Genomic DNA, 14,668 nt, shown 5'->3' with positions numbered 1-14,668 from the left:
TTCTTCCCCCCTTTTTCCCTTTCCTTTCTTCTGGTTGTCGCAACCAGATGTTGGAGCCCTGGAGCCAGACGCCACCGTCGATACTACATTGGAGGTGCCTGCTGCTACGTGCAGGCTGACGACGACGACCAGGAGTAGTTAGGAGGATCCCAGGCAGGAGGCCTGCGCCTCTTTCGATCGGTATCCCAGTTTGTGCTAGCCATCTTATGGCAACTTGTTTAACTTATGTCTGTACTCAGATATTGTTGCTTCCGCTGACTCGTCTATGATCGAGCACTTGTATTCGAGCCCTCGAGGCCCCTGGCTTGTATTATGATGCTTGTATGACTTATTTTATTTGTAGAGTTGTGTTGTGATATCTTCCCGTGAGTCCCTGATCTTGATCGTACACATTTGCGTGCATGATTAGTGTACGATTAAATCGGGGGCGTCACAATAATCTACTTTATCTTCGCTGTGGGTTAAATGATAATCTACTTATCTCGTAGTAAAAAAATTCTCAGAAAGCCTGAATATTAATTAGTTTATAGGCCAATCACTTGCTCCAAACTGCCATAGGAAAAACCAACAAATAGGAGCAGATGGCAATAGTGGTGAACATAAAAAAAATTGACAGTGCCTATACTTCAAGCCAAATACTACTGTTCTTAAGACAACATTATTGACTAATTAATCTTTCCAGTAGGCTTTTCACCAGCGCCGTGTTATATATTACTACCAAAAAATAGTAAATATGGTAATAATAATAAAACTAAAATTTTGCAGTTGAAAACATGGATTTTGTAGCAGACCAAATAGTCCTAAACCTGAAGCAAAATAGAACATGGCATATAAAAGTATTCTGTAAGAAAAAAAACACCATGCACACTCTTTTATTTTTCATCTGCAGATCCGTGGCATCCGAAATAGAGTAGTCAAAATCCATCTCCTCTTACAAACCCTTAAGAACCGAACAATTAAACATCATGGAAAGGTAGAACTAACATAAATTCATACCAAAATTTACCTGGCAGCTCCAAAAAGTTAACAGGCATTCCCAAAAGACTATTGTTCTCTGCCCCCTGTATGACATCTGCACCAAAATTACAAGAATAAAGAACCACTTTCTCCTCTAAACTTAATTAGCACATGTATCTCCTATGGATGATGTTTACTCAACTCTGTTTAATCCGCTCACAGGAATAGAATCTCCTGTGGGTATTAACCACAATCATGGCACTGGCAATGCCCACAATGGTATGGACCCAATACCCCTCCCGCTCTGCTCTCTCCCCTACCGGTGTTTGCCATTATACCGGAGGACGTCGCCGCGTGGGATGCTGAACGGAGGCACCGCCACCGGGATCTGGATGTTTCACAGGAAGCTTGTTCACCCAATCATCCTACATCCCTGATGTCATATGAAAAAAATTCCATCTGGAACATCAACACGAAATCAAGAATAAGTCTTCATGTTTAATGAGGTAGTGCTAAATCAATTTCCTATGCCGCTTAATCAATTTCCTGATTTCATGAAGCCATATAAAAGATATTTCCCTGATAAAGTAATAATTCTTCAAACACAAATTTCTTGTGGGAATTAGCACAAACATTTGCTTGGCAACCAAAACTCAGTTTCTCATATTACACTGTACTGTAGTAATGTAATGGGTACTATCGATCTTTTGAAACATAATAAGAAGGGCTAGCTTATAAACAGAAAACACTGTTTTATGGCTCAATAAGTATTAGCAAACATGACATGATAGCAGGAGTGCTATGATCAATTTTACAAAATTGGGCAATAATGTAGCAAGGTGTTCAACTTGTTTGGGCAAGTGATGTTCAGCATGTTCAGTTTGATCTTACCAAAAGGATCAACGTAATTCAAGACAGGGGAACTGAACCAAGAATACATTGGTGCCTATCAATAACTCCCAATTGGATTTCGCCTTAAATCAGTGCAGGGGTGGCAGGGGAGCACATGTGTATACCTGCACGTGGTCGTGAAGATTGGTTCAGACGAAGTAGCGTCCTCGTCGGCGTTGCAGAAGAGGGCCTGAGTGGAGGAGCCGGCTTCCGTGGATAGCACACGCTGAGATGGGGAGCGGCTACACGACAAAAAAAATTCGGAGGCCAGCAGCACATTGGAAATCCATCAAGAGTTGGCCTGCGGTGTTGGAGTATATAGTCAATGTTCTCAAGACTTTGCAGATTCAACTTCTCAAGTAAAATCATAGTAAAATTGATTCATTTTACACATTATGAACATTCAGAAGCAGATAACAAAACTATCAGGCGGCTATTCACTGTTGCTAAAATTGTATCTGACCATTAGATGAGTAAGTCACCAGAGAAGTTGTTATGTATATAGAACATGTACTTCCAACACTCATGGGTGCTGCCCACACGCCACAACAAAATCTTTGATACAAAATCAATCAGGGGAGAGCATGCCCATGCCACTGAACTCTCACGCGATCTGGGGGTTGTTGTTGGCCACAGGATGAACTTATGAAGGGCATCTCTAGCAGTTAGCGACGATGCGACATACGTTTTTTACGAGGAGGAGAGGAATCGGGACACATACCTGGATCCGCCGACCGGAGCCACCGCCGGAATCCGCGCCGTCCTTACTCTGCCTTCTCTTCTCCCCATCTCACCTCCTCTCTCTCCCACGTCTCTTCTTCCCACGAGACCGAGGCGCCACGGCCATGGAGCGCCGGCCGCCGCGCTGGATCCTGATCTGATCCGCCTCGCCGCGACGTTCGCCGCCTCCCCGCCTCCCCGTCGTTCCCCACTTTCCGGAGCCCTGCCGCCGTCGTCCTACATGTCCCGATTGGATCGGGACTTCGGGAGCGCCGCCGCTCGATCTAAAGCCAAACATGCACAGAGGGTTGACGAAGAAAAATAACTGCGGGTTAAATTAGCGAGAACCGTTTATTCGACGGTGAGAGACGGGGCAAGGCCAACTGGATCACGGCCCAGTTAAGCGACCAAGAACGTAGCGGTCAATTGAGTCAATTGGAGAGACAAAATTTAGTACCACCTCGAATATGTTTTAAATTTAAACTGAAAGCGTAAAATCACGGGAAGAAGCGTATTGTGACGGTGAACCCACGAAGTCAATCCGTGCTTTATTATTAGGGATAGATTATATATACTAGCAAAATGGCCCGTGCGTTGCAACGGGGGAAATAATCCTCACATGCCCCAGTGACCCATCCATGTCGCCACTTCTTCGCCACCATCGCTGATGGTGCTAGGCGACCTAGGGCACATGCGTCCCGAGGGACTTGCCCTTGGCCCGACACTGCAGCGGGTATAAGATATAGATTTAAGGGTTTGTGTGGTATTTGAGAGTTAATCTTCCATAATGCATTGTTGAGTTGTAGCTTCCAATTCGCATGCTTCTACCTTTCCATATCTTTATTGTAATGCAAAATTGTTGTGCAGACATACCACTACCAAGATGCACTCTCTTTGTTGATTAGCAAGAATTGTCTGTTTGCAATATCCTATTAAAACATTAACACATCAAATTGGACATCATATACCACTCCAAATATATTGTCAAATTGCAGTTATTTTTCAGGTCATCAATTAAATTAGATAAATTAAATTATTAAATATGCATGTCTATGTTATGACCAACCAAGATGTTAACCCGAGCACATCGAAATAGCTTCATTTTATGCTACTATATCATGACCAAAAATAGAGGATTATATGGGAAAAAATAGTGTAGGAAGAATGAAGTAGAAAAATATCAACTGCTTTAAAATTACCACACGTGGCAGATGTCAGGGAGCCTCCATAGCAAGCAGCACGCATCGCACATGATGTACTCCCTCCGTTCCAAAATAGATGATTCAACTTTGTACTAACTTTAGTACAAAGTTGGGTCATCTATTTTGGAACGGAGGGAGTAGCTAGGAGGCAAACCATGGGATGTAAAATATTCATCTGCTCCACGGCACTATATTTAGCACACTGTTTTGTGTTTTTCCAGCCCACTTGCACTCTTAAAGCCTGTCCGCTTACCATGCCAATCACTGAAATTTGAAACTTTAGCATTGTGCTTCAAATTTTACCTGCCGTACCGATCATTGCTTTGAAACTTTGGACAAAGATTAGCCAAGGAGCTGCTACTCCATCAAACTTGTACTTGGTGCATACTCCATGCACGCACGCCGTGTATGTACGCCGCCCAGGGGCTCATGTGGCCACGAGAGCATATGCGTGGAGGGAGGCCATGGGATGAGCAACATGCAAACACCAGGTGCACCGCCGTCGCCATGTGAGCTTTGCTGCCGAGATGATTCAGATGAACCCTGAAGGCTCCTCTCCATCCTTCTCTCCTCGCCTGCGCCATGCCCAGACGCGTCGTCGCTGCCCTTGCTCCCGAGCCTGGACCATGGCTGCAGCTGTCGAGCCCCTCGCCGTAGCCTACACCTTGCCATCGACCCCGGTCTCCTTGAGCCCCCTGGCTCGCTCCAATCCGACGAGCCTCCTCCTTCCTCCCTGCTCCTGTGTTCACCATGGACGCTGGTCCTTTTTCTATTGCCACGCCCGAGCTCGCCTTGAGTCTTCCTGCCAGAGGCCTCCACTGCGACCAGCCTCTGCCATGAGTCCCCTGCCACCTCTGCCTGCTGCTTCCCTCCACCTTGCTGCTGCTTCGGCCATCACCACAACCTCGACTGCCCGCGTGCTGTGCCTTCTAGCAAAATCTTCAAGTCCATCGAAGGTCGAAGCCCCCTTGCTGCTCCACGGACACGGGCCCTCGACCTTGCGCCAAGTACCACCGACCTGAGGCTAGGACTTTCACCAAGTCCTATTCGTCGGGAATCTCAGGATATGCCACGGCAGCGGTGTTGGATACGTGACCAGGCAGTGGCAGCAACTGCAGCATCCGTCAAAGCTTCCGGCAGCTCGGCAAGGAAGAGCCGCTGAGCGTGGCCTCGAGGGCGGCAACCTTATCCCGGAGCGCGGAGGTCTCCGCCTCCCGGTCAAAGATCAACTCGGACTTGGCGGCACGGGACACCACGGTCGCCTCGATATCCGAAACCTACATGGCGAGGTGAGCGGGGGAACGGGGGCTGAGGAGTACTCGCCGGAGTGAGGAGCGGGATGCGTGGGCCGGAGGGGGGCATGAAGGAGGCGACATCGCGTGGAGCGCACGCGGAGGCAGCAATCGGAGGACGACGATTGGGCGGCATGTTGGCACGTGGGAGAGGGACACGGTTTGAGCCGGGAGTCTTTTGTGGGCTGCCGAGGCTTCCGTGAGTTCGAGGATAGACAAAAAATCCACACTTTTACGAATAGGACGCGGTCGAATTTGGCCCAGCAGGGCCAGACGCGTCACCCTTAAATCTATTGATGATCAGCAAATTAGTACCACATCGGATATAGAAAATAATATAGGTAAAAAAAATTAAAAGCGTAAATTCACGGGAAGAAGCGTATTGTGGCGGTGAACCCACGAAGTCAATCCGTGCTTTATTATTACTAGCAAACATGCCCGTGCGTTGCAACGGGAGACAAAAAAGTTACACGCGAGCCAAATAAATATGACTCAATACCCCAAATTATGAGCGTCCTCTATTTTCACACAGTAGCTCACCAAGTTTCCACTTATCTTTCTTTCCACCCTCGTTGATGATGTACGCGATGTCCATGTGATCGCAATGCATTTGACGTGGTAAATCCCAAGGCAATGAGCTTGCCACTGCATGGCACACTTGTCATTGTGCCGCGCAAGAGAATGTTTAAAACTTTAAAAACAAATTTCATGGCACACTTGTCATGTAAATCCCAAGACAAACATTTGTTTTCAATGCATGAACATTTGTTTTGTTCAGACGAACATTTTTTAAAATGCATGCATAGTTTTTGAATTCATGAACAGTTTTTGAGTTAGCAAACCTTTTTTGTATCAATGAACTTTTTTTATAATTGGGGAACAAATTTTGAAAAATTGTGATTTTTTTATAATTTGCGAACAGTTTTGTAAATCACCAAAAGAATTAAAACTGCAGAAAATTTATTATTTCTCGCACATTTTTTAATTCATAAACATTCTATGATTTCTCGAATTTTTTTCTCAAAACTTGCAACCTTTTGTAATTTGAAAATCTTAAATTAATTTAATGAAGGAAAAAGAAAAATAAAAATGAAAAAAAAATAGGGGCGTCACGCCCCACCGGCCATGAACTCGTATGTGGGAGGGAGGACGTGCATGAGAAAATGTGGAAGAAAATAGGACGGAGGGAGGACGTGCGTGAGAAAATGTGGAGGAAAATAGGACAACCCTAGGGATCGAACCCAGGTCTGCACGCTGCAGCAGATAGGATTCAACCACTGTGCTACAATAGCGTCTGTGACTTAGGTGGGATATTATTTCTATCAAATACTGTGCGCGACGATGACTTTGGAGAAAAACGAGTCGTTTTATTGACTTATAAGTGGCATAGCGGGTAATTTATAGCAACTTTAAGGGTATTTTCTTTGACGGACGACAGAAACCTTATTTGCTTTATTATTAATAACTAGTACAAATGCACGTGCGTTGCACCGGGCGAAAAAAGGGGCACAACCTACTTCATGTGTCATTGTGCATCACTTTTTATATCCAATTTTAGTAAATATCGATGATAAGGTTGAATGTGAATTTTTTTTCTAATTTTTAATGAAAGATAACACTTACATAAAAAATTGGAACACTTTTGCAAGAATAGTTAACGTTTTTACGAAATTGGAACATTTCTCTGAAAAGGAATATTTTTGAACATATGTTTTTTAAAGAACGTTTTTTACGGGTAAGAATGTTTTGTTTTTTGAGGGGTAAGAACATTTCTCTGAAAAGTATAATTTTCATAATGTTTTGTTTTTTGAAAAATATATTTTATTTGCAATTTTTCTTTGCACTATTTGGGCTTGGCACAAACATTGGAAGTGGCAAATAGCACTGGGATTGTAGAAATAATAAGTTTAATCCCAGTTTTATAGTTAAGTTTCTTGGCTCAAACAGCCAAGCTCTACATCAGTACTTATCATGAATTTCTCCAGTCCACGCCTCTTTCAGGTAATATCACAAAATACATGAGATGTTACAACAGAAGTACATGTTGAAAGTTGATCTGTTATTCCAAAAAGATAATATGGTAGGTCCGTAGAAATTTAGCTACCCTTAAACATAGGATTAGAATTGCAATATTTTTTCATGCAGACATGACAGATGAATAGGGGGCAAATGAGATGATGACTTGATACTTCTGAGAAGAATGATCAACAGTTAGCATTACAGGATGTAAATTCCTGTTGTGCTTCATTCAGAGATATGTGCATTGCATCATCTCATACATAACCAGAGGTCATTTTTCTGTCTAACGAACCTTCCTTGGTGACAGAGATATGCCAATGACTTTTCTTTCGATTCTTGACTTTCAGAGGTAATGGATGGAAGAATTACAATGTCTATTGTTCAGATAAAGAACATAGGGCTTGATCTAGAAACCACTGAAGATATTGTTTGTGCAGAACCAAAGCCACATCCTGGTGCTTGTTGAGAATGGCGAATGCAAACAGGGAATCTGAGAAACTGAAGGTGGTGGTCCACTCTCTGTCCTTGTAACAATGCAATCTTGCATTCAATTCGTTCATTCCCCAGCAAAAAAAAATATCTTGCTGGAGAGGAGATGGCACTCCTCCTCCTTTGCTTTATATACTTCATGATCCCATGGTACTCGCCTTTTAGTTTCCGCATCTGGTGAAGAAAAAAAATGTATTGTTGTTTTCAGAGTACTTCTCAGGAGTTAGTGCCAAGAGTACACTGAAAGAAGTTGGAGAAATCTTCCCAGATAACTTTAGGCACGGGGAAAAAGGTTAGTTTTTCTGCAATGATGTGGATAATTGTAAGATATGATAAAGCTTATAGATCATCTAGTTTGGCATGCTCCTGTCACCTAATTGAAGCTAACATAACAATACCTCTAGTGTATCTAAATTTAGTACCATGAAATTGGAGAACTATACGGATTGATTTCTCATTTCTCGTTTCAGAAAATAGCATGATCTGTTTTTAATACTGACACTTGGAGTGCTCCTTATAAAATGAGAATGTGCCTTTTAATATTAAAGCTCTTGGCATGGTATAGAAACTCAAATCGAACTAACAATAACATACTAAGCGTTGTGTGAACTAACTGTACATATTTTTTACGAAGCAAATATAGCTCTTATGTTAGGATAATCCTTTCACTACAACACTTGAGAAACAAAGCACCTTCCTTTGATTTTGTCTGCTAGGCATGAAAGCTACAGTAACAATTGGCAGTTTCTGTAGAATAAAGAGACGAACTGAAAGATACGGGCATGATAGAACCTTGCATGTCAAACATTCTCTGCTTCTAGTTGAACTGATAGGTCATGGGTGTCAATTCTACATTTCCATACACATCAATTATGTTTCTCTCCCAACTGGTAAGTAGTGTCCACAAACCTGGATTTACTGAAGAACGGAGAGCACGGAACTCGGTTGCGGCAACGACCATCTTAGCCATGTGGTCGGCGTTGCAGTACATGCCTAGACGCATGGCCTGGAGGACCTCCCTGTCCGGATGATCCTGGACAAAGAACGTCGCTACCGACAGAACAATGAACAGGAAGGCGAGGTCGCCGTCCCACCCTGTGATGACGGAGCAGCAGAGGAGCATGGCAGTGTTGTGCGCTAGCCACTCCCTGCGAGAGAACGCAAGGGGGGGGAGGGGGGGTCAAACAGTATAGAAAGAACCATTCTGCTTTTGTTCGTCAGATCTTCAAAGATGGTCTAATGATTACTGTACATAGTTTACGCTGCAAATAAGACTGAACAAGGATCAAACAGTATTTTGGATATAAAAACATGATAAGGGCTAAGGGCTACCAAATCTGGCCACCATAGTTTTTTCCTTATTTGATTTACCATTCATCTTAAAACATGATAATTTTGACATTATAGTAAAAATAAAGCATAGTGTAAATAGCAAACATGTAATGGGAAGAAAAGTAAAAAGGGTTCTTCGGTTTTGGACAACTTTTCTCACATTTCCTCGCACCTTGCTATCTAATTTTTTATTTCAAGTGTAATTCAGACACATGAAAGATCATGCAGTTCATTCACAACTTTTACTTCAGAAATTATTTGAAAATAAAATGTGCCTCAGCTGATGCAAAAAGTGAAATGTCTGGAAACATAACTTCATAGATTAGTGTTAATATAAAAATTACATCACAATAACTTTTTGGAACACATAACTGTACCGAAAAAATCAGATTGTTCCTTCTAGGAAGGTGATCTTCGTGCCCTTATTCCATCCCGGCTTCACGTCGACCGTCGGGATCTCCACCATGATCGTCTTTCTACACATAGTCGCCATGAACAAGTAGTGTTTAGTGTTTATTTTAGCACCCAAAATCAGTTTCTTATTTTATTAAAGACATGCATCAAAATTGACACTAAATAATCCAGATTGACCGAGCAGGCTAAAATTTGAAGTTGGCTTAAAGATTAGTAAGAACCCGTCCAAATCAATAAGACACGACTGGACTATTTGGTTGAAGTAACAAAGATATTGCAGTGCTAATAATGCAGCTTTAGAATAGATCTGAACAATTGTGACTGCCGTTGCAGTCTACTAAACAAATCAAACAGACCCAACTGGTCAACTACAAATTTCTCAGGATTAATCTTTGGAACACATGTACCTCATACTGAGGTTAAATAATTCAGAATGATTGAGGAAGCTAAAATCTGAAGACAGCTTAAGATTACTGAAAACTGCCCAAATCAATTATACAACTCAGATGGAACCAACAAGGAAATTGTATTTATCAAGTTTAATCTGGACCAACTAAAACAGTCTTCAATATTCAAGAATGTAGTGGATCTTGATTCTTAATCGGGATAACAAATGACCACATGCATACAACAGAGGGAAGGAGAAGATACTCACATGTGTACCACACTTGAATTTCCTACGAGTAAGAAAAGGTAGGGAATAGAATTACAATAGAAGGATTCAACTAGATGAACTGAGCAGTGAAAACTTCCTGGTTATTATCAATGACATCATCGACCAGAATAGGCGGCGAAGTTGAAGCTATCGTCGTCAGCCTTGCAAAGGAGGGCCTGCTTCATGGGATAACACACGCTTTGCAGCCGAGGCAGTGCCCAGCTGGAACAAATCGGGACGACGCGGGGAGATGGGATTATGAAGTATGTTTTTAGCATACAAATTGTTTGGCATAATAATGAAAAAGGAATTATGAGAATTCAACATAATTACTACAGAGAGCATGAAAATCATAGCATGTGTATAATTCGAGAAAATACGATTGTGCTTTGTTTGATCTCACTAAGAAGAACCTACAAAATATACATAGTTCACAATTAACCATCGGTCTGCACAAGTGAATGCAAGAAATTCGAGTAATTGCTGTGAACATCATTCATTAAGCATACAGTTCTTAGTGTGTTGACTTCCATCCAAATACGAATTTAAATAGGATGGAGCGTGAACATTGAAATTAATAGTGACAATCTATATTATCTTGTCAATGCCAACATATGTCAAGATAATCCAATATGTTTGCTGAAACTGAAAGATACTAAAGTGGCACATGCTAGCATTTTTAAATCAGATGACTATAAAAAAGAAGCCAACAAATAAAAGTAAATAAGTATCAAGTGTTCAAAGATAATGGTGGAGCATAAGGTCATGAAGTGATAAATTAGAGCTGCCAAGCAATCTAGAGCAGCAGGAATCCAAGAACAAGACCTTACCTTCATAAAAATAAGGGAAGAACACTTCTTTCATAGCCTTCCTACAAGTACAAAACATATGCAATTAGCATTGTTTCAGTCACATTTTTTGCAAATAAAGAGTGTAATAATTACCGCCTCTTTTTTGCCACTAATAATTACCACCTCTGACTGACCTCTAGTAGCAGAATCAAAAAAAAAAATCATCACGTACAATATCATAGTTGTACACTCCAAGTCAAAGTAGAACAGATCACACAGATTCCCTGACAACAAGAGATGGTCAGATCAATTTGCTTATAATTTCATTCCACCTCACGATCCATTGCCCGCTCTCTCTCAATGGGAATAAAACCTATGAAAGTCATAAGTTGTCACTGTAGTTAACATTTAGAAATTAAATCACATGAAATCTATAACCAATTCCTGATTGCATTAAGCTGTAAATGCTGCAAATGCAGAAGTACAACAAAAACCATGAAGGTGCAATGCATGACAGTAAATACATGAACTGTAGATGTTGTAAATACATGAATTGCAAAGGCTTCCCGAGCTGCTGCTTGTCGTGGTCGAGTGCTTCGGCCAAGGTTCAATGCAGTATGAGACATGTGCAATTGACTTCAAGCCGTTAAATTAAGTTCGTTGTCTTTCTTGTCAACAAAATCCATGAAGGTTGCTTGATTTTAGCTCTAGGTGTGGTGCTATGCAGATGATGGCCACAATAAGCGCTCAACTTTTTTTTTTCCAGAAATTTGATAATATGCACAATTTAGGTACACGGATGATAAATCTAGTGGAATTCACATGGATAACACAAAGGCTCGTGAGAGAAATACCTCTTAAAAGAAAACAGAATTAACTAATCATATTCATTTTGTATGTAACAAAAACTGAACGACGACACTAAAATCTTACCTCCTAACAAAAATTGCTTATAATGATACAACATGTGACATACTATCAATGCATAATCCAAGAGATGAAGCTAGGTGATTAGCTCAACTAATGCACTGCCGTTTTTTCTAATTTCTGACAAAGATGTTACTAACAAAGATACTTAGTTGTCCTTTCAAAAAAATGCATGCTGAAGTTTTGGATTGGCTTGCTAATAGACTGTGGGTGCCTTGTGAGGAGTAGGAGCACGTTCGCCTGTCCACGGCCGTGGTGTACATGCAATGTGTTGTATAAGCAGTGCAAGTGAGAAGTATACATGCATGCGTGCGCACATCCAGCAATCAGGCTCAAGAGCTGCTCATACCTAGCGTCAGCCGACCAAACCTCCCAGTGCGGAACATGCATCAGACAACACCGTACAGTTCCCAGCCCATGCCGCAAGCAAATCCAAGCCAATGGAGTGGCGGTGGTAGGCTGTGCTGTAGCGGTGTGGAACTGACGCGGCGGCGACCGGGACGATGGTACAACGATCTGGCAACGAGCGCTCGACTGATTCAGTTCAGGTTTTGGATTTATGTGCGTGCGTCCACACCGAGGGAGAGGGAGAGCGACAGATGGGGATAGTACCAAATCCGAAGCAACATGTAGCCAACCTGCGAGAAATCCATCGACGGCGGCTCAGATCCCGGCCAACCCCAGCAAGCCCTCAACAGGAACGCACCACGGGCCCCGCCGCTTGGTCCCCAGCCATCACGGCCGCGCAGGACTCCCGCACCGGCGGCAGCCCCGAGGGGCCTCCAAGCCGATGCGCGAGCCGACACAGGGGAGGGGTTGGCCCCGAGAGCGGGAACCCGGCGACTCCGTCGGACAGGAGCTGGCGGCGCCGTCCATCATCGCCCCCGTTTGGCGCATCGATGGGAAATGGGTGCGGGCGCGGCTGCGGTGCGCGGCGCGTCGGCGGCGGGCGGCGGGCGGTGCGCAGTGAGGCTGGGCGGGGCGGGGCGGGGCAGGAGGTGGCGGCGGGATGGAGGTCGAGATGGGATCGGGGAGCAAGGGTCGTGCGGGCTGGGCTATTTTTTTTTCTCTTTTCTCCTCCATGTACCGGTTCGGGGCTGACTTATGTCGAGGACTGCGGGTTGAATTCTCTAAAACGGAGGGACTTTTCTGCAAAAAAGCACGACGTACGACCAGAAGCGGTAGCTGATTTATTAGTAGGTAAAGATTAGGTAGAGATAGAGATAGAGAGGTAGAGATTAATTATGTTTATGTGAATTGTGGAGCGGGGCCTTTCTAGGACCCTCATGTTTAATTATGTTCTTATGTTTTTATGTTTTTATATTTGCATTTATTTTATTTTTTTCAGCAATTTTTTTGAGTTTTTGTGATTCTTTTTATATCACATTCATCCCGGACATGATATGGGATGCAGCTAAGCGTTGGGGCACCAACACGACAACGGCTACAAGCAGACATGAACAACCTCATTGTTGCTCCAAACAAACAAAAGCAGGCTAAAACGGGCGTCCGTTCGGAATCATACGCTGAAGTTGGCCTAAATTATGTTTCAGCAACCAACGGCTAGGCCACGGACCAGTTTACTACTCAGTGCCTATTCGACAACGGGCCGCTCCAGCTACTCCGCTTTGCCCAGCGCTGAAATACGGAGCCATGGAATGGCAGCTCCGTAAAAATGAACTGCGCGTCGCTCCGCTCCACCACTTCAGCTCCGCGGAGTTGGAAGCGAGAGTGTTTTCGGACGGGCCCTCAGTCCCCGCGCGCGCCTACCTAGCTTCACACTTTGCTGCACACCATCCACCGCAAGCAAAGCATCAATTTTTGCACTGGAATGGAGTAGCATGCATCAAGCCATGACCACCAAAGCAATCACGTAAGTAGTAAAAGGACAAGACTGCATCGACAGAGACGGGAGACGATGGAGACGATGGAGACGTGATCGAGGGTGGTGCCCCTGCCTCACCCATACGTGAAGCTTCCCGGAAACAGGGACTGGCTCTGGCTGTGGCATCGCTCGCGCGTCGGGAGTCGATCCAAAGCTCGATCGATCGGGCCGGCGAGCTTGCCATCGGTGCCGTCGATGTGGGACCCATCAAGGCCACTGCAGCTGCATCTCCAACACGGGTCACTAAAACGTCCCCAAATGTCCGGATAATCAAATTGGGTCGGACCACTGACTTCACAACTCTGATCCATGCCAAAAAAAACTTGTCCTCGTTGAGAAACCTCGTTGCATTCACATTGGCTTCACTGGCTTCCTGCCTATTTTTGGATATGTTTTATCAAACTCGTTACATTTCATTTGAATGTCCTGTTTAAAATGGGGGACATAGTTGGATGGCTGACGCCCATCCCGATGTTTGTAGACATTTTAGAGCATGTACAACCAGGCACCTCAAACCCATCTTAAACGTCCGGGCAGGCGGACCGGTCAACCGATAAAAAAAAACGATCAATTCGAACGCCTCAAACCGGCCTCAAACGCCTGGGTTGTTCGGCGGCTCACATATCCAGCCCAAATGTGGGGCATATATGGGGCGGCCCCGGCGCGTCCGCCATATCAGCCCGGGCCATCACCGACCGCACGTCGTCCCCACAAAAACCCCAATCTGCCCCCTCTCCGAACCCTACCTCTCGGCCCACTCTCCTCTCTTGCTCCGTCCGCTCCTCTCCCTCTCCAAAACCCGTGTCGATGTTGAGAAACTTCGTCGCATTCACACTGGCTTCACCGGCCTCTGGCCTATTTTTGCACTTATTATATCGAACTCAATACATTTTGTTTGAATGTCGTGTTTGAAACAGGGGACATTTGGGGGATACAGTTGGATGGCCGTGTTTGACACGAAGGGAGAAACACCCATACAAAAAGATGGAGATGTGTTGTATAAATGTCTCCCATGCATCGGGGAACGAAATGTTGCAGGCCTGCTAGTGTACAAAATACACAAATGGAAAAGGAAGAAAAGAAAATGTGAGGCA

At 43.9% G+C, this 14,668-nt stretch overlaps 1 protein-coding gene and 1 long non-coding RNA gene across 16 annotated transcripts; both read right to left on the bottom strand.

Moving 5' to 3' along the window:
- Positions 1 to 1,058: 1,058 nt before the first annotated feature.
- Positions 1,059 to 2,726, bottom strand: LOC119368301. The gene is made up of 3 exons (XR_005176603.1): positions 2,570 to 2,726; positions 1,974 to 2,149; positions 1,059 to 1,416 (listed from the first exon to the last, which is right to left on the bottom strand). It is a non-coding gene; the product is annotated as an uncharacterized LOC119368301 (long non-coding RNA).
- Positions 2,727 to 7,239: 4,513 nt separating this feature from the next.
- On the bottom strand, positions 7,240 to 12,653 carry LOC119364156. 15 transcript variants are annotated; one of them, XR_005174753.1, is made up of 6 exons: positions 12,302 to 12,653; positions 12,039 to 12,205; positions 9,972 to 11,135; positions 9,280 to 9,378; positions 8,480 to 8,844; positions 7,240 to 7,744 (listed from the first exon to the last, which is right to left on the bottom strand). XR_005174753.1 is itself a non-coding variant. In XM_037629584.1 (2 exons), the coding sequence occupies exons 1-2, from the start codon at positions 8,691 to 8,693 to the stop codon at positions 7,638 to 7,640; spliced, it is 321 nt and encodes a 106-aa protein (XP_037485481.1). In that variant the 5' UTR covers positions 8,694 to 9,378; the 3' UTR covers positions 7,240 to 7,637. The 15 variants fall into 15 exon arrangements, 1 of the variants encoding a protein (XP_037485481.1); XR_005174752.1 differs by having other exon boundaries at positions 8,480 to 8,832; XR_005174747.1 differs by having other exon boundaries at positions 8,480 to 10,193; positions 10,802 to 10,842; positions 10,916 to 11,135; positions 12,302 to 12,641.
- Between the last annotated feature and the right edge of the window lie 2,015 nt (positions 12,654 to 14,668).

The sequence above is a fragment of the Triticum dicoccoides genome, chromosome 1A, assembly GCF_002162155.2.
Source record: "Triticum dicoccoides isolate Atlit2015 ecotype Zavitan chromosome 1A, WEW_v2.0, whole genome shotgun sequence".
Lineage (NCBI taxonomy): Eukaryota > Viridiplantae > Streptophyta > Magnoliopsida > Poales > Poaceae > Triticum > Triticum dicoccoides.
The sequence above is the reverse complement of the archived record's forward strand: the minus strand, read 5'-3'. Positions and strand labels throughout refer to the sequence as shown.

Excerpts from the sequence above, each read along its gene's own strand:
- LOC119364156 (XM_037629584.1), bottom strand. The coding sequence starts at position 8,693 with ATGCTCCTCTGCTGCTCCGTCATCACAGGGTGGGACGGCGACCTCGCC. Across the intron at positions 7,745-8,479 it reads CCGTTCTTCAGTAAATCCAG|ATGCGGAAACTAAAAGGCGA; the intron begins GTTTGTGGACAC and ends TTTCTTCACCAG.